Source organism: Chanodichthys erythropterus, chromosome 19, assembly GCF_024489055.1.
Source record: "Chanodichthys erythropterus isolate Z2021 chromosome 19, ASM2448905v1, whole genome shotgun sequence".
NCBI lineage: Eukaryota > Metazoa > Chordata > Actinopteri > Cypriniformes > Xenocyprididae > Chanodichthys > Chanodichthys erythropterus.
In genome coordinates this window covers 29,976,227-30,000,449 of record NC_090239.1, presented here as the reverse complement: position 1 = coordinate 30,000,449, position 24,223 = coordinate 29,976,227, and the positions used below count along the sequence as shown (strand labels likewise).

The following is a 24,223-nucleotide window of genomic DNA, read 5'->3' as shown; positions in this document are numbered from 1 at the left end:
AGGGGGAAAAAGACAAAAGTGCAAGACGAACTCAGAATTCTGAGGGGGGAAAAAGTCAAAATTACAAGATATAAATTCGGAATTCCAAGACAAAAAGTCAAAATTGTGAGATGTAAACAACATTCTGAGGGGGGAAAAACGCAAGAGCTAAATTAAGAATTCTGAGGGGAAAAAAGTAAGAATTACGAGATATAAACTCAGAATTCCAAGACAAAAAGTCAAAATTGTGAGATGTAAACAACATTCTGAGGGAAAAAAATTTGAGCGCTAAACTAAGAATTCTGAGGGGGGAAAAGACAAAATTGCGAGAAGTAAACTAAGAATTCTGAGGGGGAAAAAAGTCAGAATTACAAGATATAAACTCGGAATTCCAAGACAAAAAGTCAAAATTGTGAGATGTAAACAACATTCTGAGGGAAAAAATGTGAGCGCTAAACTAAGAATTCTGAGGGGGAAAAAAGTCAGAATTAGGAGATATAAACTCTGAATTCCAAGACAAAAAGTCAAAATTGTGAGATGTAAACATTCTGATGGAAAAAAGTAAGAATTACAAGATATAAATTCGGAATTCCTTGTCTGGCTATCACCAGACCAAGCTCAATTTAAAATTGAACATTGGGGAGTCTGTATGTATTTTCTACCGCACAAGAGGCGTGATCAACGAGCATTATTCACGCAATTGGATAGTCCTTCAACCAATCAGAGCAACGATCCGGGTGACGTACTTTGAAGAGTGGCGCGAAAACTCCAGACAGGTTTAGTTTGTATTGGTTTGTAGCATTGATCAGCAGTTTGCAGAAGCAGCAATGGCATCGAGCGATTTTTGCAGATTGTGCAAAAAAAAAAAAACATGAAAGTGAGTGGTATTTACACCCACTCGAGCGATTTGTTTGCTAAACTAAAGAAGTCATTCAGCATCGTTGAGAGGTTAAAAGGAATTGGACTGACGGTCGTGCTTGCCGTCGCTTCTCTATTGTCATCGTGTTATACCCACCAATAGCGAGCAAGGTGGATAAGCCAGTCTGTGATTGGTTCCCGCAAAAGTGTAACAGAATCAGTAGAAATGAATGTACGGGTTTCCAGACTGAGTTGCCGGCGAAATCAAATCTCTGGCAGATCAGGCTGGGTTTACCCAGTCTATGGAATTCCAAGACAAAAAGTCAAAATTGTGAGATGTAAACAACATTCTGAGGGAAAAAATGCTAGAGCTAAACTAAGAATTCTGAGGGGGGAATAAGTCAAAATTGCAAGACGTAAACTCAGAATTCTGAGGGGGAAAAAGACAAAATTGTGATATATAAATTCGGAATTCCAAGACAAGAAGTCAAAATTGTGAGATGTAAACTCAGCATTCTGAGGGAAAAACATCAGATTTGCGATATGTAAACAGAAAATTCCAAAATAAAAAATCAAATTCCGAGATGTAAACATAATACTGAGGAAAAAGTCACAATTGCGAGATGCAACTTGTAAATGCAACATATAAACTTGCAGTTATATGTTGAGAGAAAAAAGTCTATAGTGAGATATAATCTCTCAATTAACATGTTTATTATTTTTTATTTTATAGTTGAATCAAGCTTCCATAGACTGAGAAGAACTCCGTTAGGTTGGCAGCAACACGTTTCTGTTGCAATTCTAGCTTGAATTGTTTTTTAGTGATAATGAACACTTGGAAAAATCCGAAAGCATTATTCACAGATCCTCAAGGATTTGTCCAGATCATCTGTGCTGCTGTTTTGGGGAATGGTGCCGCCCGGTGCCGTGTGGTTTCATACAGCAGTGGGTGGGCAGGCCTGTGTGCTCAGACATTCACTAACCCTGTCAGTCATCACTCCCCTGCCTGGGTCAAGCACTGCTCTCTCCTATTTAACCTCTTGGACAGGCCTCCATCAGCAGTGGGGGGAGGGCTGGACGGCCTCATTTAGATGCTAATGTAACCTAAAAACTCATTAAGACACAAGTGTATTTGATCAATAAGTGACTGGCTGTGAGTTACCCATTTAAAGGGAAATTCTGAACCTAAACTAATCTGGTTCACAGAAATGTGGTTCAGAGAATATTGTGAATCAGTGGATAACACAGGTTTATATTGTGCAGTTGTAGGGGTGGATTGAATCAAAGAACGAAATAAATTTAAGCTTAAATTTAAAATGAAGCTTATTTTTTTTAAGAATGTTAAGATTATTCCTGTGATGCAAAGCTGAATTTTCAGCATCATTACTCCAGTCTTCAGTGTCACATGATCCTTCAGAAATCATTCTAATATTATTATCAGTGTTGTAACAATCGTGTTGCTTAATATTTTTGTAAAAACCGTGATACATTTTTAGGTTACTTTGATGAATAGTAAGTTCAAAAGAACAACATTTATTTTAAAAATCTTTTGCAACATTATAGATGTCTTCAATTTCACTTTTGATCTTTTTAATGCATCCTTGCTGAATAAAAGTAATAATTATTTGAAAAAAAAAAATCATACTGAAATAATCATGGTTGTATTTGCACTTTATTTATTTATTATAGTTTTATTAGGGAAAAATATTATATCTGGGCATTTTTGTATTGTAATGAGAATGATTTTATTTTGTGCATTATGGTAAAATTGACTTCAATTTTAATTTCTTTTTTATTTATTTTATTTTTGGGGTAAGATATTATTTCTTTGAGAGATTCACCCATAGCACATTTGTTAAGAATGTTAATGTAAAGTTGCACCATTCTTATCGTCATTCTTATTCTTCTTCTTCTTATTTTGTTTAACCCAATAGTCCTACTGCAATGATCCCGACCTGGTCCTAGAACTGAAGAACCTGATAGTTATATTTGCAGACACTTTACAGGTATTCTCCATTCATGTTTTGGTTAAAGCATATCCATGTTGATTTCCAATTACATTTCATTATATTGATATTTATATTAACCTTTAATATTAATCTTTCTATGTATTCTGTACATTTTATAGATTTGGGCTGCTTACTCACTTTGATTGTTTTGGTTTTGTAGGGTTATGGCTTCCCTGTGAACAGACTTTTTGACCTTTTGTTTGAGGTTCGCGATCAGTACAATGAAACATTGCTCAAGAAATGGGCCCTGGTGTTCAGGTGAGCTGAACTGAACTACAACTGCATGTTAGTGAATTTATATGGTTATATTCTGTATTATACAATGACATCTGTGTTTCCTCTGCTGAAACAGGGATATTTTTGAGCAGGACAACTACAGCCCCATTCCAGTGGAGAATGAAGAGGAGTATAAGGCTGTGGTCAGTCGTTTCCCCTTCCATGATGCAGAAATAGAAAAGGTTTGTCAAACACTCAAAAACGCCATTTTGACCAATTAATTGAAGTAATTAGTGCATGTCATAGTGTCTTGTTTACCAAAAATGATGATTCACGATTCATAAATTCTTGGAAATATGTCATTTCATGTTGACCAGATATGTATGTATCTTCATTAAACAGCAACAATTTCCAAAGAAGCTGCCCATGTCCCAGTCAGTGCCTCAAATTTACTCTCAAGTAAAGGAGTTTATTTACGCCAGCTTGAAGTTCTCAGAGTCACTCCATCGCAGGTGAGCAGACTCCATAACACCCATGAATCTTCATCAGCAGACATTCAACATTTTTCAGCCTCATTCCATCCAGCATGCTTGTTTCTGTTCACAACAAAATGAAAATACTGATGGAAAATCTGCTTTGGATGCAACCCAATAGAAGACACTTAAGAGCAGAGTTTCAGTCATTCAGTCCTGTCACTCATGAGCTTGTGGAGCTGTTATTGTGACATAACTGTCTTCATGGGAAGCCCTCATTTATGGATCTGGACTGTCTTTTAATCCGCCACCCTCCCCTCCACCTCCAGCCATCCCTTCTGACAATATTTGTTCTCTTTAAGCTCTGTGGCATTCGGCTGGCTGTTGTGAGGGGTCTGTGTTGTGCTTGTCACTGGCACCCCAAATTCTTTCCCAGAGGGTTAGAAGTGCACATAGCTGGTGGATTTTACCTCCCACCCCATCCCTTCCAGGCGAGTAGCCCTGTTGCTCAGCAGCAGAGATTAAGGCCCACTCACTGCGAAGTTCTTTTTTGTTCTTTGCTTAGGGGTAAAAAGAAGTTTGAAATACCTTTGCAGTAGTATACTGTTAGCGAAAATCCCAACACCACCCACTCTGCTGGGTGGGGCATTTCATGAATATGTAAATATGTGCTGCGCACTTTCCTCTCAATAACAAAATAAATGCACAACAGTGAGAAAACACGCAGTAAAGAAAGCATCTGATCTTAACAACGGGGATATGCCTGTGCAAGCTCTGCAATTTGGCACCAGTCAAGTCACGTTTATTTATGTAGAACTTTAAACAATAGATTATACTTGCGTCTGACCTCGACGGACTGAACAGAAGAAATGAACCAGAGAAGGGTTTCACATCAAAGAAGGTGAAGGTTCTTTTGCTTTGAGCAGTGAGAAGAGTGTGAGGAGACCCACAAGAGGCTGTCAGAACACTTATGGATTGATCTAACAGTCTTTTCCCCTCCTGTCCCTCTGCTAATCAATGCAAACGACCACAGATTTCACACTCCTCTCTAATGGTTTCTTTGTTATTTAAGCAAGCGATAATGAGCGACCTCTGCACCTCTTCATGGAGCATTTCCCACCTGATCACTCCTCCTAATCAACACCTCACACTGAGACATGCAGTCCCCAACTGCAAAATCAACACCAACCAGCAGTGTCCTGTAAACACTCACACCTTACAAGCGTTCCAGGCAGCAGTAGGGCTATTTGTGGACCCGGTCAACATTGATGGGTGCAGACGGCAAGCATTCTATGCATAGTTAAAAAGATAGTTTCTTCTGTGAAACTAAAATGAAGATATTTGAAAAGGTTTTTTTTTTTTTTTGTCAATGCAATGAAAGTCAAAGGGGTCCAATGTTGTTTCAACACCAATGTTCTTAAAAATAAATTATTTTGCGTTATGTAGGAGTAACTATCCATGCGAATAATTGTTTTATTTTTTTTAAACATTCCTCAGTAGCTAAGCTGTTTTCAAAACATTGTAGCTTTCAGTTAACAATATAATTTTTCTGGCAAGTAGCAGTGCAGCACATTGTTCTCTTGCTAAAGTACCGTTGCGAAGACATGTCCGTTGTCTACTTACTAAATAGTTAAATATGTGAAATCAGTGGCTTTGTTAAACAGTCAATTTATTGTCATTATACAAAATTATTTGACAACAGAATGCTGCAATTGACCAATCAGAATAGAGTTGAAATAAGAGCCATTCTACTATTTAGGGTACATTTCATGTCCATTGATGATAATTATATATATTTTTAACAATTTCCTTTGAAAAATCAAATTTATCAATTAAGGGAAAGCATATTATCATCTCATACAAATTTTTTGCGCATCCTATGTTTTAGTTTGCTTGAAATTGCCTTGATGTCTCCTAAATTTCAGTTTTTGCAGTGTTCATTTTTGGGTCTCAAAGCTATAGATTAAGGCCCTGTTTACACCTGGTATTAAGATGCATTTTGCTCGATCTTTTTACAAGTAGACAAGGGAGATCTGGTGTTTTAATTCATCTTTTTTGTCCACTTTCAACCACTTCTATCCTGATTTCTTCGAGGGGCAAGTCTATGGGCAGGTAAATGTATGTTTTTTCCCCCGCAGATCTTTCAATCTATTGAATAAAATAAGTTTGCACAATTTACTTATGAACTCGACCGGAGATGATGGAAAAACATAGGAAGAGCAGCAGCTTTCATTTCTGCTCTGACAGCCACAAGACTATGCCGAACGCTGTGAGTGAGTGTTAGAAATCAGGAATGGTGAGAGAACATTGTGCTTGGTACATTTTTTTGTCTTCAAACCAAACTTGAGTTTTCAGCCTACAGTTTAAATTCCACCTGGCTAGCACGCTCTCCTTAATGTTTACATTAGGTCAGTAGGCAGAGAGTGGGCGGTCTTTTGTACCTGTTCGAACACATTCGACCACATGAGCGTTTCCACTACGAAAGCAATCAAAATGTTTTAGACCACTTTTACACCTGTATTTAGCACTTGTGATCCAACCAACCAAAACGCATCTTAATTATAGGTATAAACAGGGCCTAAGAGTGCAATGATTGGACATATTTCTTGGTTAACTTGTGTTTCAGCTCAACCGAGATTGACGACATGCTCCGTAAATCCACCAACCTCCTGCTGACGAGGACGTTGAGCAGCTGCTTACAAAACCTCATCAAAAAGCCACACATAGGATTAACAGAGGTAGTGTTGATGCAATTACTTATTCTCTCTGCTAAGCCCAATTAAAAAATAACGTATGCCTTCCTTTCTGTTATGTTTTACAGCTAGTTCAAATTATCATCAACACCACCCACTTAGAGCACGCATGTAAATACCTGGAGGATTTTATCACAAACATCACCAATGTTTCCCCGGAAACGGTTCACACCACAAGACTCTACGGGCTTTCCACCTTCAAGGTAAAGTCATTCACAGACATGTTTTTTAATTACACATTTCACTCACTTGTATTACCGCCATGGGCACACTCTGATCAGAGATCAGCCGACTGGAGCAGTCCACTCAAAGTAAAGCTGTCATCGACAGCATGGGACAGGAGCCGCCTCGGGCTTCATGAACTCCATGTAGAGCTTGTTTTGATGCCAGTGTGTTAAATGTATTTAAACTGAGGTGTTATCAGGTGACCTTTTTTTGAGTCATTTAGCATGCAGCAGCATGTTGGCGTTGCTCAAGTTAATGTGTTGCATAAGTATTCACCCCCCTTTTCTACATTTTGTTGTTTTACAACTTGGATTTGCATTTGATAGAGTAATTTTTTTTACCATTAAAGATCCACAAAATATGTACCATTTGATAAGCTTGCAAAATATGTTTGATTGTAGCATGAAAAGTTACACAAACATGGCGGTTCGGTACGTACCTCACTATTGAAGTCGCGGTTTGGTACAGCGGTTTAATGGTTTATCTTGTTTTCACGACAGTTTTTTTAAAACATTAAATAATTAAGACATTACTAACAGGTAAGTAAATATAATGAATATAAAAAGCTAATACAGTGCATATATTTAGTGAAATGCTCCTCTCTAGAGTTAATTTCTCTAGTTGAACTAACAAGCTTTAGACACTAAATGACTTACCTGAGGTAAATGTAATGCTACGTGAGATATTCTCAGGCTGTTTTATTGATGTCTTTTCACAATTTGAGGGATTACACACATATCTAGATCATCTATTCTTCTTCTTCTGCGCTTTCCTGTTGTGGCGGTTAGCAAACAGTGTTGCATTACCGCGCACGCCCCCTTCTGGATTAGAGTGTGGATCGCCTGTGACTGACTGTATTCGTCGTCTTGACTATATGAACCGAACTGTGATGTCCGTACTGTACGGTTCGGGTTGAATACATGTACTGTTACACCCCTATTGGTTAAAAAAAATGGATAATTCCAATACTGTTTAAAAGCATTCCAGGATTTAATTGGCAATTTGTTGTACCAGTGTTTGTACACATCTGGAGGAAATTGCATGGTTTCTTATTTTTAGGATGCCAGACACGCAGCTGAAGGAGAGATATACACCAAACTCAACCAGAAGATCGATGAGTTCATTCAGCTTGCCGATTACGAATGGGGCATGGCAGAGTCGGACGGCAGGGCCAGCGGCTACCTCATGGACCTCATTAACTTCCTGCGCAGCACCTTCCAGGTCTTCACGCACCTTCCGGTGAGCTCCACGTCATCCTATTCACACGCAGTTTGGTCGTTGTTTTGTGATCATTCTCCACCTGTTGGTTCATATAATGTGTGTTATTGCATGTGTGGCATCAAACAGTGTTGCATTTGTAGCTGTTTAGATGGTCATACTTCGGCTGATGTTCTAGTAGACCTCCGGAATGACACATTTTCTAGTTTCCACTGTTTGACATAAGGTGTAAATCCAAAAAACATAAGCGCACAGTAATGTTGTGTTTGGTGTTCTAGGTGTCATTACACAAATATAAGATTCACATTAGACATCCATTCCTAAATCCAGTCAAATCTCTGTATATCCCTTCACATAATCAGCACAGATAACTCCCAACCCATCCATTTAAAAAAGAACAATACAGCTTGCTTGCATTTCTCTTCAGCTGCCCTGTCCTCTTAAACAAATTGCTTTAACCTCCAGTTTAAGTTGGTTATGCTTTGGTTTCTCAACAATGTAACATATTTCCTGTAAGTGAATGTATCCTTTGATTTATTTTCTGCCAGGCATGCTTGGTATTTCTGATTTTCCTTTGTCTGTCCATTTATTATCGCTATACTTTCTTTCCCTGTCCGTGTTTTATTTTCTTGGGGTTTCTGCTCAGAATAACTACAATGATCATGCTGCAATGTCGGTAAGTAGACCCTCTTCGAACTATAGAGGAGGAAGAGAAAAATTACGATTATTAAAAAAGCAAAAAAAAAAAAAAAAGACATTAAAACTGCATGTTCATGTCAGCTCTGTGGACTTGCTGCCAGCCTTGTTTTGCTTCCCTTTTCACGTGTAATGCAGAATGTAAACCAGATCGATTGGCATGCTACCCCTGATCTGCTGCCCATGATTGTCTGAAGCTGATACCAGTATCTGCAGAACACACGTGCCATTCTTACTTGAGATTCACTAGCACTAGTACCAGCATTTAAAGAGACGGTTCATCCAAAACTTCTGTCACCATTATCTCAGCCTCATGCTGTTCCAAACCTGTAAGACTTTCTTTCTTCTTCGGAAGGGAAAGGAAAATATTTTGGATAACATTTTGATCATAAAATAAATGTGAATGTGGTCCAGAACAACACTGGACCTCGTTGACTTTTATTGAATGGACAAAAGCACATTATTCTAAATGTCTTCTATTGTGTTTCGCACTGCGTTTAGTTTTGATTTTTGTGTGATCTGTCTCTTTAAGATGATAGTCTCAACAATGAGTGTGTCTCAAATCAGAATGCTGCTTTTAGTAATGCTGCATAATTAAACATTTTAACCTACTACACTATCAGGACAGCTATATGTATTTACCTTTACTAAGTATACTTGGATGTTACATAATCTGTATGTTAGTGCAGCTAACTTAATTCACACTAATTTACTAAAATAAGCAAACCTAGACAGTATAAACATAGTCCATTAATGATTGCCTTTGTGGTTCAAAGGGATGTGAGCACAGCATAAAGGGGTTTTAAAACAAGATAGCTGTTCAGCTCATGCTTAAATAAAACCATTCACATTTTTCTAACACAACAGGATGCGACAAATGGCAAGGTTTTTTGTTGATCGCTTGGTTTTCATATGTGGTGTTGTGATGGGTCCCGCCCACAGTCAAATTTCATTGGTCCATTAGTCCACTCCATGTCAGTGTTATTTTAGTATTATTGAGATACTATTGTAGTTTTTATGAATATTTTGAAATCGTTTTATTTATATATTTATAATAGTTTTCATTTTACTTTTTAAGTTTTAATAATTTATTTCTGTGGCTTTGCCATTTTTATTAGTTAGTTTTTTTTAAATGTCTAATATAGTTTTTATTTCAGTTATTTTAGTGACAAGTTTGTGACATCAAGTGTGTGTGTATGTATGTATGTATATATATATATATATATATATATATATATATATATATATATATATATATATATATATATATATATATATATATATATATATATATATATATTTATATATTTATATATATATATATATATTTATATATTTATATATATATATATATATATATTTATATATTTTTATATATATATATATATTTATATATTTATATATTTATATATATATATTTATATATTTATATATTTATATATATATATTTATATATATTTATATATATATATATATATATATATATATATATATATATATATATATATATATATATATATATATATATATATATATATATATATATATATATATACCCCTTAATTTTAATTATTCAAATTTTCGTAGGATCATACAATATGCATGCCTGAGTAAGATATTTTACATAAAACATGTTTACATATGGTCCACAAGACAAAAAAAAAAAATGGCTGAATTTATTAAAACGAGCTGCTCAAAAGTTTGTGAACCCTTTATTCTTAATACTGTGTGTCGTTTCCTGGATGATCTATGACCGTTTTTTTGTTTTGTAATGGTTGTTTACGAGTCCCTTGTTTGTCCTGAGCAGTTAAACTGCCCAATATTCTTCAAAAAAATCCTCCAGGTCCTGAAAATTCTTCAGATTTACAGCATTTTTTGCATATTTGAACCCTTTCCAGCAGTAACTGTATGATTCTTTACACACTGAGGACAACTGATGGACTCAAACACAACTATTAAAAAAGGTTCAAACTTTCACTGATGCTTCAGAAGGAAACATGGTGCATTAAGAGTCAGGGGTGAAAACTGGCCAAATTTTTCTTATTTTGTTTAAATATCTTTTTTTTTTTTTTTTCATTTAGTACTGCCCTTTGGAAGCAACAGAAGACACTTAAATGTTTGCCAGAAGACAAATTAATACAATATTCCTTGATCTTCAAATTCAAAAGGTTTTCACCCCCGACTCTTAATGCATCGTGTTTCCTTCTTAAACATCAGTGAATGTTTGAACCTTTTTTAATTTAATAGTTGTGTCCCTCAGTTGTCCTCAGTGTGAAAAGATGGATCTCAGAATCATACAGTCACTGCTGGAAATGGTTCAAATATGCAAAAAATGCTGAAAAACTGAAGAATTCTGGAGGATTTTTTTTTTTTTTTTTTTAAGAATATTGAGCAGCTTAACTGCTCAGGACAAACAAGCGACTCATGAACAACCATCACAAAACATAAAAACAGTCGTAGATCATCCAGGTAACCACACACATTATTAAGAATAAAGGGTTCACAAATTTTTGAGCAGGTCGTTTTTATAAATTCATTCATTTTTTTTTGTCTCGTGGACCATATGTTAACATTTTTTTATGTAAAATATCTTATTCAGAACAGTACTAAATAAAAAATGACATGCATTTTGTATGGTCCCTCATATTTTGTTAAAATTATTTACAATTTCACAGATTCTGCAAGTGGTTCACAAACTTTCAAGTAGCACTATATATATACATTTATGTATATAATTTGATTTCAGTTCATTATTTTTATTTATTTATTTTTTTTAGTTTGTTAACTATAATAACCCTGCTTCACATATTAAACATAAAGTATGTTATGTCATTCTGGTTAGGACACAATGTTGCCATTTATATTTGTGATGCAACATTTACACTTTTTGTGCAAAATAGGTAAATCGATATACTTTTCAAGTATGAAATGTTATGTTTTAGAGGGTCTGCATTTATAGTCTCGATTTTCAATGTTTATATAAATCTTTAGAAATAAAGAGGAATGTCCATACATTTGAGGCGCAGCGCGTTCTGAATTTTTTGGCTTTGTGTTTATTTATTATGGATATGTTTGTTAAATGGGATTGGTTGTTCAGTGTGGTGCTTAAAGGGTTAGTTCACCCAAAAATGATAATTCTGTCATTAATTACTCACTCTATTGTTGTTCAAGACTTTTGTTCATCTTTGGAACACAAATTAATTAATTTGAATCAAATCTCTATTGACAGCTGACGCTTCAAAAAGTTCATAAAGAGATTGTAAAAATAAGTGGTTTAGTCAAAACTTTGTAAAGAGACACGATCAATTTTTACTCTGAACAGATTGAATTTAGGCTTTTATTCACATATAAACATTGATCAACTCACACATCAGTTATGGGAAATGGAAACTCAAGCAAATGAACCAATGAGGTTCATTCTCAAGATAAAATTTCAATCTGTTCATCATATAAAGTGATCGAGTCTCTTCAGCAAATTTAAACTAAACCGTTCGATTCATATGGATTAGTTTTACGATCTCTTTATGAACTTTCTGAAGCATCAAAGTGGTAGTTGCGTAGCTGTCAATGGAGGGACAGAAATCTCTCAGATTTTATTAAACATATTTTCATTTGTGTTCTGAAGATGAACAAAAGTCTTACGGGTTTGGAATGACATGAGGGTGAGTAAATGATGACAGAATTTTCGTGTTTGGATGAACGTCTCGGTTACAAAGGTAACCCTCGTTCCCTGAAGGAGGGAACGGAGACGTACGTCGGACAGACCGACGAATAGGAATCTCGCTAGAGAGGCCAATCTACTTCGAGTGTAACTAAACGAGCCAATGCACATTGGCATGCAATCATATGCATCAGCTGCTCGCCTCGCAGCGCGGGTATATAATGAGCAGCAGGTGCGTTGCATCTTCAGGTTTTCGCTGAGGAGCCGAACCGGATAGGCGGCAGCATCAGCGGGGTACAGCGACTGTGGCGACGGGACGTACGTCTCCGTTCCCTCCTTCAGGGAACGAGGGTTACCTTTGTAACCGAGACGTTCCCATTCAGTCGGTCACGTTCGACGTACGTCGGACAGACCGACGAATAGGAATCCCTACCAAAGCGCCACAGGAGCTGCCCCCTTCCAGCGCTCTGTTGCAAGCCACCTGAACCCCCTTGCCTGAGGATGGTGGGACAGGGCTAACACAGAGAGAGTCGATCACTGCTGTTCCCCAAAACCCATTCAGTGAGACTATTGGATAACGCTGGGAAAGCGTACCCTTCGCTGGGAAAGGAACGCTGCGGAAGCCACATCCTTCCCCGAAGGAGTTATGTGGAGAAGTACATATGGACTAACCCTGTAGGGCTGTGCTACATATGGAAGAGCTGGGGTGACTCCAACCTGATGAAGGGTAGGTTCTCCCAGAGGGAAAGACACGGGCTTCGTTTAGGAGCAACCGTGGAACCAACCATATGGGATCCCCGTAGGGTCACACATATGGAACCCAGCCTAAACCCGGTTCTCAAGGATACAACGGAGTATAGGCCTGGCGCCAGACGCTCCGCCACGTCGGCTGCCGAAGGGATATCGGAGGACTCGACAGGGTCTGCCTTGTAGGGACTCTCTGGAGAAAAGAAGCGCATGTAGCGCAGCAAGCCGACACTAAGCCGGGGCCTCTCCGTGCCTCTGACCTGTGGCGAGAACATGGGAGGAGACCGGCTCGACACGAAGGCTATAGTATCTAGCGAACGTGTTAGGTGTCGCCCAGCCCGCAGCTCTACAAATGTCTGTCAGCGAGGCGCCACGAGCCAGCGCCCAGGAGGATGCGACACCTCTCGTGGAGTGAGCATGCAACCTGAGCGGGCAGGGCACACCCTGAGCTTGGTAAGCCAGGGCGATGGCATCCACTATCCAGTGGGCCATCCTCTGCTTGGAGACAGCCTTTCCCTTCTGCTGGCCTCCATAACAGACAAGAGCTGGTCTGAGGTCCTGAGGCTTTAGGTTCTGTCTATGTACAGTCGCAAAGCGCGGACTGGACAGAGTAAAGCCAGGGCTGGGTCTGCCTCCTCCGAGGGCAGCGCTTGCAGGCTCACCACCTGGTCCCTGAAGGGACTGGTAGGAACCTTGGGCACATAGCCAGGCCGGGGTCTTAGTACCACGTGGCTATCACCCGGCCCGAACTCCAGGCACGATTCGTCGACCGAAAATGACTGCAGGTCCCCTACCCTCTTGATGGAGGCCAATGCCACCAGCAGCAAAGTCTTCATAGACAGAATCTTTAAGTCTACTGACAGCAAAGGCTCAAAGGGAGCAATCTGAAGTGCTCTCAGCACCAGAGTGAGGTCCCAAGAGGGTATGGAGAGGGGACGAGAAGGATTTAACCGTCTCGCCCCCTAAGGAACCTGATGACCAGGTCGTGCTGACCAACAGATTTGCCATCTAAGTGGTCGTGGTAAGCGGATATAGCAGCAGTATGGACTTTTGAGGGTGGAGGGGGACAGCCTACGCTCCAACCCTACTGCAAGAAGGAAAGCACGACTCTGATCGAGCATCTTCGGGGGTCTTCCCGGCGAGAAGAGCACCACTCGACGAACAGGTTCCACTTTGGAGGCGTAAGCACGTCTCGTAGACCGTGCACGTGCCGAAGTGATGGTGTTAAGTACCTCAGGGGGTAAGTCACCTAGAACCTCCGCATCCCGTCCAAGGGACCAGACATGGAGTTTCCAGAGGTCTGGACGCGGGTGCCAAAGAGTGCCCCGTCTCTGAGAAAGAAGGTCTTTCCTCAGAGGGATGGGCCAGGGAGGGGCTGTCGCGAGGAGTGAGAGTTCTGGGAACCAGGTCCGGTTGGGCCAGTAAGGCGCAACTAACAAGACCTGCTCCTCGTCCTCCCTGACTTTGCACAGGGTCTGTGCAAGTAGGCTCACTGGGGGAAACGCATATTTGCGCAGGCCCCGGGGCCAGCTGTGAGCCAGTGCATCTGTCCCGAGTGTCCCCTCGGTCAGAGAGTAAAACAACTGGCAGTGGGAGGTTTCTGGTGAGGCAAACAGGTCTACCTGAGCCTTTCCGAATTCTCTCCAGATCAGCTGAACCACCTGGGGGTGGAGTCGCCACTCTCCTGGCAGCGCAGCTCGTGATAGCTCGTCGGCCACACGGTTGAGCACACCGGAGACATGAATGGCGCGAAGCGACCTCAGATGCTTCCGACTCCACAGGAGGAGATGGCGGGCGAGTTGTGACATGCGACGGGAGCGTAGACCACCTTGACGGTTGATGTACGCAACGGTCGCAGTGTTGTCCATACGGACCAGTACATGCTTGCCCTGAAGCAGGCCTTTGAGGCGGCTCAGAGCAAGGCGTACTGCCAGCAACTCGAGGCAATTGATGTGCCAATGCAGATGGGGTCCCGTCCAAACCCCTGAGACTGCATGCCCGTATTACGTGGCACCCCAGCCGGTGGCAGAAGCATCTGTGAACACCACAGCATGCCGGGACACCTGTTCTAGGGGCACTCCTGCCCGAAGAAACAAGGGGTCCGACCACGGACTGAAGGTTCGGCGGCACTCCTGAGTGATTGGCACCCGGAATGTGCCGCGCTGCCACGCCCATCTCGGGACTCGGCCATGAAGCCAGTGCTGAAGCGGTCTCATATGAAGCAGACCGAGCGGTGTTACAGCCGCAGCAGCCGCCATATGCCCCAGGAGCCTCTGAAAGAACTTCAGTGGGACCGCTGTCCTGCCATTGAATGTATTCAGGCAGTTCAACACTGACCGAGCACGTTCCTCTGTGAGGCGTGCTATCTGCTCGACCGAATCCAACTCCATACCGAGAAAAGAGATCCTCTGCACCGGGGCGAGTTTGCTCTTTTCCCAGTTGACCTGAAGCCCCAACTGGCTGAGGTGTCTGAGCACCAAATCCCTGTGTTTGCACAACTGATCCCGGGACTGTGCTAGAATGAGCCAGTCGTCGAGATAGTTGAGAATGCGAACACCCCGTTCTCTCATGGGAACAAGGGCTCCCTCCACGACTTTCGTGAAGACGCGGGGAGACAGGGCCAGCCCGAAGGGTAGGACTCTGTACTGATATGCTCAACCTTCGAACGCGAATCTCAGGAATGGCCTGTGTCGCGGAAGAATTGAAACATGGAAGTACGCGTCCTTCAGGTCAATCGCTGCAAACCAATCTCGGGGACGGATGCACTCGAAAATGCGTTTCTGCGTGAGCATTTTGAATGGTAGCTTGTGGAGGCTCCGATTCAAAACTCGCAGGTCCAAGATCGGTCGTAACCCGCCGCTTTTCCTGGGTACAATGAAGTAGGGGCTGTAGAACCCCGACCTCAAATCGGCTGGAGGGACCGGCTCTATCGCGTCCTTCGCCAGTAGGACTGCGATCTCCGCACGCAGGACAGGGGCATCGGCATCTTTCACTGTAGTGAAGAGGACGTCCCTGAACTTGGGGGGAGCCGGGCGAACTGAATCGCAAAGCCGACCCTGATGGTCCGAAGGAGCCAGCGAGACGGACTGGGGAGCGCTAACCCGGCTCGCAGAGACCGTACAAGCAGGACCAAAGGGACCACCGGTGTACCCGCAGCAGGGCAGCGAGGTGGAACACAGGGACGCGGCTCGGGGGGCTCTCTTTGTGAGGCGGCCCGAAGCGGCGTCACAGTGTGCTAGGCAACACTTACCTGGCTCCACGGATGGACAGAGGGAGCAGTCGAGGCTTTGGCTGCCCGCTGCTCGCTGCTGTCCGCTGGCGACAGAAGAGGGGGATGAGAGTGGTGAGGTTTTTCTCCTCCCACTGCTCTCCAAACCCTCTTCAGACCTGGAAATGGAGGAACTGCTCTTTAAAATTTGGGTACCGCTGCCTCTTGGGTCAGTGGCGGAACAGAAACAAACCCAATAAAGGATTTACCACCTGGCCCTCCTCCAGGGGTGGAAGAGCAGCCCCACCCATCTCTGGGTCGCCCGTCTCAGGGGTGATTCTCACCAACCAGTTAAACAGCTGCAGAGACGGGAGGCGTCATCTCCCCGCAATGGATACAGCAGAGCCTGCTGGGCCGGAGTTTCTTGCAGGGGACGACACCCTTGGCGACGAGCAGACTGAGGGGCGGCCCAAGAGGAACTCAATGGTTTGTCATGGGAAGCTCCCCTATCCGCTACTAACTGAGGAAAACCGCTGGGCTCAGTCCTCGACAGTGTCACCGAAAGGCCACCTCGTAAGATGGGAGCATTGAGAAAGCATTTAGCTTGACAACCTCTCACACCTCACAAGGTAAGCCAGGGGGCACTTCTGGACCACGGAGGTGAACATCGTCTGGCTGAGGGCCTGCGCCGTGACTTTGATCACGGTTAGTCAACAAGCGCAGCTCAACCCCAGCACAGAACTACCCTCATGCAAAAAGAGTGCCTTGGCCTCACATGCAGGGTGGGTGTGGTCTGTGTACAGCCACCCCATCCAAGAGGGTAGTGAGAGAGGAAAAACTTATGCAGATTGGCACCTTTGGCATTCCATATTTATGGCACCAATATACCCCCATACTGCCAAGTTTTCCATGCACATCTGGAAGACCCAGGAAAGCATGGCTGTAAACTCTGAATCTGAGTCAGCATAAGCACACACCATTACAGTGGGCAGCGTCACCCTCATTTCCAGAGCATAACAGCACTCTCTCCGATGCTGCAATCGACGTCTGTCCCTCAGCTGGAGCTCTGAATGAAATGCTAGGTTCCCCTATGAAAAGGACCAGCAATCCAATCCAGAAACTGCACAGCTTGCAATGCGCTAGAGAGGGAGGGGCCCTAGGGGGTTGGTTCCCCGAAGGAACCCCTCAACCTCATGTCACCCAAGCCATATCAGCAAAGTAGACCTCTTCTGGTGCACCAGAGAGGGCGCTACAATGGAGATTACGCAAGGGAACCGCGCATCTAGAGCGCCGAGCGAGCGCTGGGTTGCCGTGACAACCCGCGCTGCAGCCCGGCAGCTCGACGGCACACGACACGCAGAGGAGCGAGAGGTTTGCTCTCGCTGATCTCCGCGGTCTCCCAGAGTGTCGGGCAGAGCCGCGGCTGTGCTTTTACACACAAGCGGCAGCTGGCCAACAACAGAGGGGACTCAAGCTTCCCGGAGAAAGAAGAGTCACGACCGGCGTGTCGACGTGATCATGTTCTCATATGAAAACATGAACACCCACGAACATCATTTCAGCACGCGCCCAGACATGCGAAACGGTGATCGTGGCCGTCAGTGAGGACAGGAACGATCGCATCCAGAAACACAAGTAGGATGTCGTCTTTAAAAAGACGCGAATCTACTTGTGTAAGCTCTTTCAGGGACTTTACTCTTTTAGAAGTGCTGAAGCACGCAGGGGAACGGCCACCGCAACACAGACAGGGATTGTGCAGCCTGTCATGTGCTTTCTCTCTCTTTGAAGGCGCTCACTCTTACCAGCCGTAAAAACGGCTTTTCAGCGCTCAAAAGCGCACCGTACCGGCCGTGAGAACAGCCTTCTGACGCTGTCAAACAGCTATTTGCTCAAAAACGGCAAACGAAACAGAAAAAGAGAGGACGTCGACCCCGCTGCTGTGCTGTTCGCCCGCACTCGGAAAAAAAGAGAAGTTCAACCAAAAGCTTGACTCGTCTTCTAGCAGACAATCGCTTGCAGAGAACAGGAACAAACACCGTTCGGCTCCGAAGCGAAAAGCTGAAGATGCAACGCACCTGCTGCTCATTATATACCCGCGCTGCGAGGCGAGCAGCTGATGCATATGATTGCATGCCAATGTGCATTGGCTCGTTTAGTTACACTCGAAGTAGATTGGCCTCTCTAGCGAGATTCCTATTCGTCGGTCTGTCCGACGTACGTCGAACGTGACCGACTGAATGGGAACTAACCCTTTAAGTGTTTTATGTTGCTATATGAAATAATACATATTTATTCTTTGTTTATAGTGATCTGTGATATGTCTAATGGATATTAACGTGATAACATGATAATGACAGGCTTTTTTTGCAGAGCTTTGTTTGCATTTTTTGCTTTGGTTACAATAACCAAATGGAATTGTTTATTCATTTCTTTGCTAGTTGTCAGCATGTACTGGTGGAGCAGCTGTTGCATGAGTTTTACGTGTGTTTGAGTGTTTGATGTCTGTTATTTCCGGGTTTGACTGGTCTTTCACCTCTTTCCTCTTTACAACCCTGCTCATTATGAGCTGTGTCAGCTTGCATGAACGACTGCTGCAAATATGAGACTTTTTACTGTGTTTGTGTGTGTTTCTGAATTGAAATCCATCAGATGGTGGATTTTCAAGAGTTGGAAGGCCTTTGTCATCTCCATGTTGTGCCATTACATCCAATGATTATGTTTTTTAAGGATTTTATGAATTACAGGTATATATTTGGAAATGAATCAACAAAAACTTATTGCTATGCTTACTTTAATACATTCACTCAAATAGTTCACCTTTTATGTCAGTATTTACTCACCATAATGTGGTTCCAAACCCAGATGATTGTCTGTCCTCAGTAGAACACGAAAGGTGAATTTCTGAAGAACATCCAGGCCAGTCTTTTAAAAATTCAGTGAAAGTGAATGGTGACTAGTACCGCCAAGTACTAAAATGACACAAAAACAACATAAACGTATCAAGGTTAATGTCTTAAAGTTCAGTCTGTTCGTCATACAAAGCTGTATTATGACATAAGACTTGTATGAATAAGTATGAATCATATGGACCACTTTTATGTTCTTTTTTGTTTTTTTAGTTCTTGACAGACCCATTTCACATTCACTTTCATTATATGGAAAAGAGCAGTCAGTGTGTGATTAATATATATATATATATACTCACAGAAGTGAGTGAGTACACCCCTCACATTTTTGTAAATATTTTATTATATCTTTTCATGTGACAACACTGAAGAAATGACACTTTGCTACAATGTAAAGTAGTGAGTGTACAGCTTGTATAACAGTGTAAATTTGCTGTTCCCTCAAAATAACAACACAAAGCCATTAATGTCTAAACCGCTGACCACAAAAGTGAGTACACCCCTAAGTGAAAATGTCCAAATTGGGCCCAAAGTGTCAATATTTTGTGTGGCCACCATTGTATACCAGCACTGCCTTAACCCTCTTGGGCATGGAGTTCACCAGAGCTTCACAGGTTGCCACTGGAGTCTTCTTCCACTCCTCCATGATGACATCACGGAGCTGGTGGAAGTTAGAGACCTTGCGCTCCTCCACCTTCCGTTTGAGGATGTCCCACAGATGCTCAATAAGGTTTAGGTCTGGAGACATGCTTCACCAGTCCATCACCTTTACCCTCAGCTTCTTTAGCAAGGCAGCGGCCATCTTGGAGGTGTGTTTGGGGTCATTATCATGTTGGAATACTGCCCTGCGGCCCAGTCTCCGAAGGGAGGGGATCATGCTCTGCTTCAGTACGTCACAGTACATGTTGGCATTCATGGTTCCCTCAATGAACTGTAGCTCCCCAGTGCCGGTAGCACTCATGCAGCCCCAGACCATGACAGTCCCACCACCATGCTTGACTGTAGGCAAGACATACTTGTCTTTTTACTCCTCACCTGTTTGTCAAACACAACCTCTGAATATGACACTGAGCATGTGCACTCAACTTCTTTGGTCGACCATGGCGAGGCCTGTTCTGAGTAGCACCTGTCCTGTTAAACCGTTGCATAGTCTTGGACACCGTGCTGCAGTTCAGTTTCAGGGTCTTGGCAATCTTCTTACAGCCTACGCCATCTTTATGTAGAGCAACAATTCTTTTTTTCAGATCCTCAGAGAGTTCTTTGCCATGAGGTGCCATGTCGAACTTCCAGTGACCAGTATGAGAGAGTGAGAGCGATAACACCAAATTTAGCACACCTGCTCCCCATTCACACCTGAGAACTTGTAACACTAACAAATCACATGACACCGGGGAGAGAAAGTGGCTAATTGGGCCCAATTTGGACATTTTCACTTAGGGGTGTACTCACTTTTGTGGCCAGCGGTTTAGACATTAATGGCTGTGTGTTATGTTATTTTGAGGGGACAGCAAATTTACACTCTTATACAAGCTGTACACTCACTACTTTACATTGTAGCAAAGTGTCATTTCTTCAGTGTTGTCACATGAAAAGAAATTATAAAATATTTACAAAAATGTGAGGGGTGTACTTGCTTCTGTGAGATACTGTGTGTGTATATATATATATATATATATATATATATATATATATATATATATATATATATATATATATATATATATATATATATATATATATATATACTCTACTAGAGTTGTCAAAAATACAGACTTCGGTACCTAGTCGGTACTGAAATTTAAAAAATGTGATGCTTTTAGCGCTGTTGAGTGGATCCGTAAACATCTCTGATTGGCCGTTGTTTTCACGGCTCATCGGATATGTCTGTGATAGGCTTCAATGATCAACGCTGTAAAAACGTTGTAAATAGTCATCAATAAATCTCTTCACTAAGCGCTTACACAGATACACACGGGAGCGTTTGAAAGCAGGCGTCTATCGCGGATCGGTCCACTGTTAGACACCTGCTTTCAATCGCTCGTGCTCCCACTTTCAAAACGCTTTCAAATTCAAACACTTCTGTGTGCTTTCAAATGCTCCCATGCTTTGATCATTGTAGCCAATCACAGGCATATCGAATGAGCGTGTCAACACAATGGCCAATCAGAGGTCTTTACGAATCCGCTCAACAGCGCTCAAAGCGTCACATTTTTAAAATTTCTGTACCGATAGGTACCGAAGTCGGTACTTTTGACAACTCTATACTCTACATGTTTGGAATATTTTTTTAAAAAATGTTTAAAAAAAATGAAATAAGCCTTTTATGCTCAGCAAGGCTACATTTATTTAATAAAAAATACGGTAAAGACGGCAATATTTGAAATATTTTTACAATTCAAAATAAACGGTTTTCTATCTGAATTTATTTTAAAATATAATTTATTCCTGTGATGGCAAAGCTGAATTTTTATTCCTGTATTGGCAAGGCTGAAATTCAAAAAATTTTCTGAAGAAGATCCATCAGAAATCATTCTAATATGCTGATTTGCTGCTCAAGCAACATTTATTTTTATTATCAATGTTAAAAAAACATCCGTGCTGCTTAAATATATTCAAATAGAAAACGGTTCTTTGAAATAGTAATGATATTTGACAGTATTACTGTTTTTACTGTATTTTTGAACAGTGCAAATGCCATGGTCAGCATAAGAGACTATTTTCAAAAACCTTAACTTTTGCACGGTGGTGCAAGAAAAAGAAGAATATACAAGAAAAAGGTGTGAAAACGCTATTCAGAGACTATGAATTCATTAAGACATCAAGATAGAAAAGTGGAGGTGACCCCAACACTGATACAAACAGTAGGACACCTGTAGTAACGGTTTGTTGGTGTGTTTGTGTGCTGCTCCTCAGGGTAAGGTGGCGCAGACGGCGTGTATGTCTGCCTGTAAGCACCTGGCCACATCGCTGATGCAGATGCTTCTGGATACTGAGCTCAAACAGATCAGCATGGGAGCCATTCAGCAGTTCAACCTGGACGTCATACAGTGTGAACGTGAGTAGTTAATAATTGCATATTTACAATGCCACCGCCACGCTCGTTTCAACAGTTCACCCTATAATTAAGCTTCTGTCATTATTTACCCTCTTGTCATTCCCAGCCCCTGTACACCGTAAAAGAACCATCAAATATCTCAATTTTCAAAGTCGTCTGAAGCCATATTGAATATATCTTCCTCTCTGCTGTTATTCATTACTTGATTATACAGACCCCCTCCAAAACATGCACTTTCTAAAAGTGAAAGTTTGCGCTTCACCATGAACCATTGTGAAGCAGAGTATGGCTCATACACTAACAGGCAGGCAAGTTGGTTTCTTGCTCTGTGAAGCGCAGCATGGCGGTAGATGCACTCATGCAGCAGCTATTATTGATATTATCAGCTGTTCTCAGAAGAAGTTATCTTAGTTATACTCTTTCAAAGAACATTCCTGATTACCCGCACTCCACCTGCTCTTGGAAATCCACACCTGTTCTGATACAAACTGATAGGGAACCGTTTAGTGCAACATTAGTCACTTATCCATTTGAACATTCATTCATCTTACATTTGCTGTTTGCATGCATTATCCACCCGTATTAAGAATAGTTGACCTAAAAAAAGAAAAATCATTTATGTCTTAATGCTGTTTTAAAGCCTTTTGACAAAGCGGTTGTCTGTGGAACACAAAATGAGATGTTTTCTGAAAGAAATTAATACTTTAAGTCATCAGTGAATTAAATTTGGATGCTTAGGCTCTAAATATTTATATTTGAGTCTCCACTAGTGGAGTTGACCTTAAAATGACACTGTCCCAAGTCCAAAATTCCTCAAGTCTCTATGATTTTCTCTATTTTTTTTTTTTTCTTTGTGAAATGCAGAACCTGATCTTGTTGAGGTTTCATCTCTGATATCTCCCTGGGGAAGCACATAAGTCCCTTTCGTTCTGAATGGCACAATAGAGATGTCAGAGCAAAGTGTTCATCAATAATGTTAATATGTAGACAGCTCTTTGGTTCTAGCATCGCATCTTCTGCTCCTTGGCCATTTAAAGTTTCAGTCACGCTACATCACTGTCAGCAGAAGTGAAAAGGCAGTGTGTGCGTGCTCGTACCTGTGGCCCCGGGTCACAGATGTCTCAGGGTGAAGTAGAGTTTGTGAGGGTTCAACTGCACAGGTATGGCAGGGATCGCCTGACCCCTCTCTAAGGTCTGAGTGGTGTTCGTCCCATTAGCGGCAGTTCATCTTACACTAGTCAAAACACAGAGAGTTAAGATGGACCTACAGAAATACTTTTCCCATGTTGTGAGTGTGTCTGATTTGTTTGAATTTTGATTTTATTATATAGTGGCACAGTGGATAGTTGACAGCAGAAGTGAAGGAACAGAGAAGTGACATGAGTTTTGGGATATGATCAAGATTGGATTCAAACCTGGGTCCTATTGAGCATGATTTTGCACAGTTATTGTAGTTCAATTATAAGTGCATATGAACACATAATGACTGACTATTGATTGGTCTCGGGACTCATGGTAGGTCTGTTTAAATGTTCACATCAAAAAAAAATTTAATATTTAATAATTTGTCTCACTTTATTGCAAAGATCTCTGGAATACTTGATTCTGATTGTTGATCCAGCATTCAATGGTCAGAGATTCTTGCAGAAATCCTCGCCTAATTTGAATAATTGACTAATTTTCAACATAGTTGTGCTAGATTTGCTCGGTTGTCTTTTTTTCCACATATATTTAAAATAATTGCATTAAATAACTACATATTAATGTAACTAGATGTAAACAAACCTTGATGTTGGTTCAGCTGGTTTTGGAAAACTGTAATTCTATATTCAATGTTAGTTAGTTCGTTCGTTCGTTATCTTTGATCATCTGTGTATTTTTTTTTTTTTTTTTTGGGGGGGGGAAACCATGGATGGATGGATGGATAGATGGATGACCTGAGTTTGGTGGGATGGATGGATGGATGGATGGAAGGATGGATGGATGGAATGGTTGGATGGGTGTATGGGTGTATGGATGTATGTATGACTGACCTGAGTTTGGTAGATGGATGGATGACCTGAGTGATGGATGGATGGATGGATGGATATATGGATGGATGGATGTCTGACCTGAGATGGATGGATGGATGGATGGTTGGATGGATCTATGGATGGAGTGGTTGGATGGGTGTATGGATGTATGTATGTCTGACCTGAGTTTGGTAGATGGATGGATGG

The 24,223-nt window shown here is 41.6% G+C and overlaps 1 protein-coding gene across 4 annotated transcripts in view; it reads left to right on the top strand.

Moving 5' to 3' along the window:
• exoc6 (exocyst complex component 6) overlaps positions 1–24,223 on the top strand; it is a 71,235-nt gene that overhangs the window by 35,302 nt on the left and 11,710 nt on the right. For 2 of the 4 annotated variants that reach the window (XM_067368784.1, XM_067368786.1), the window contains 9 exons: positions 2,772–2,843; positions 3,007–3,104; positions 3,199–3,304; positions 3,465–3,574; positions 6,162–6,273; positions 6,357–6,491; positions 7,573–7,752; positions 8,378–8,407; positions 21,863–22,004. In XM_067368784.1, the coding sequence (XP_067224885.1) occupies positions 2,772–2,843; positions 3,007–3,104; positions 3,199–3,304; positions 3,465–3,574; positions 6,162–6,273; positions 6,357–6,491; positions 7,573–7,752; positions 8,378–8,407; positions 21,863–22,004 (985 nt within the window). The remainder of the gene's footprint in view (positions 1–2,771; positions 2,844–3,006; positions 3,105–3,198; positions 3,305–3,464; positions 3,575–6,161; positions 6,274–6,356; positions 6,492–7,572; positions 7,753–8,377; positions 8,408–21,862; positions 22,005–24,223) is intronic. The other 2 variants (XM_067368785.1, XM_067368787.1) reach the window with 1 other exon arrangement.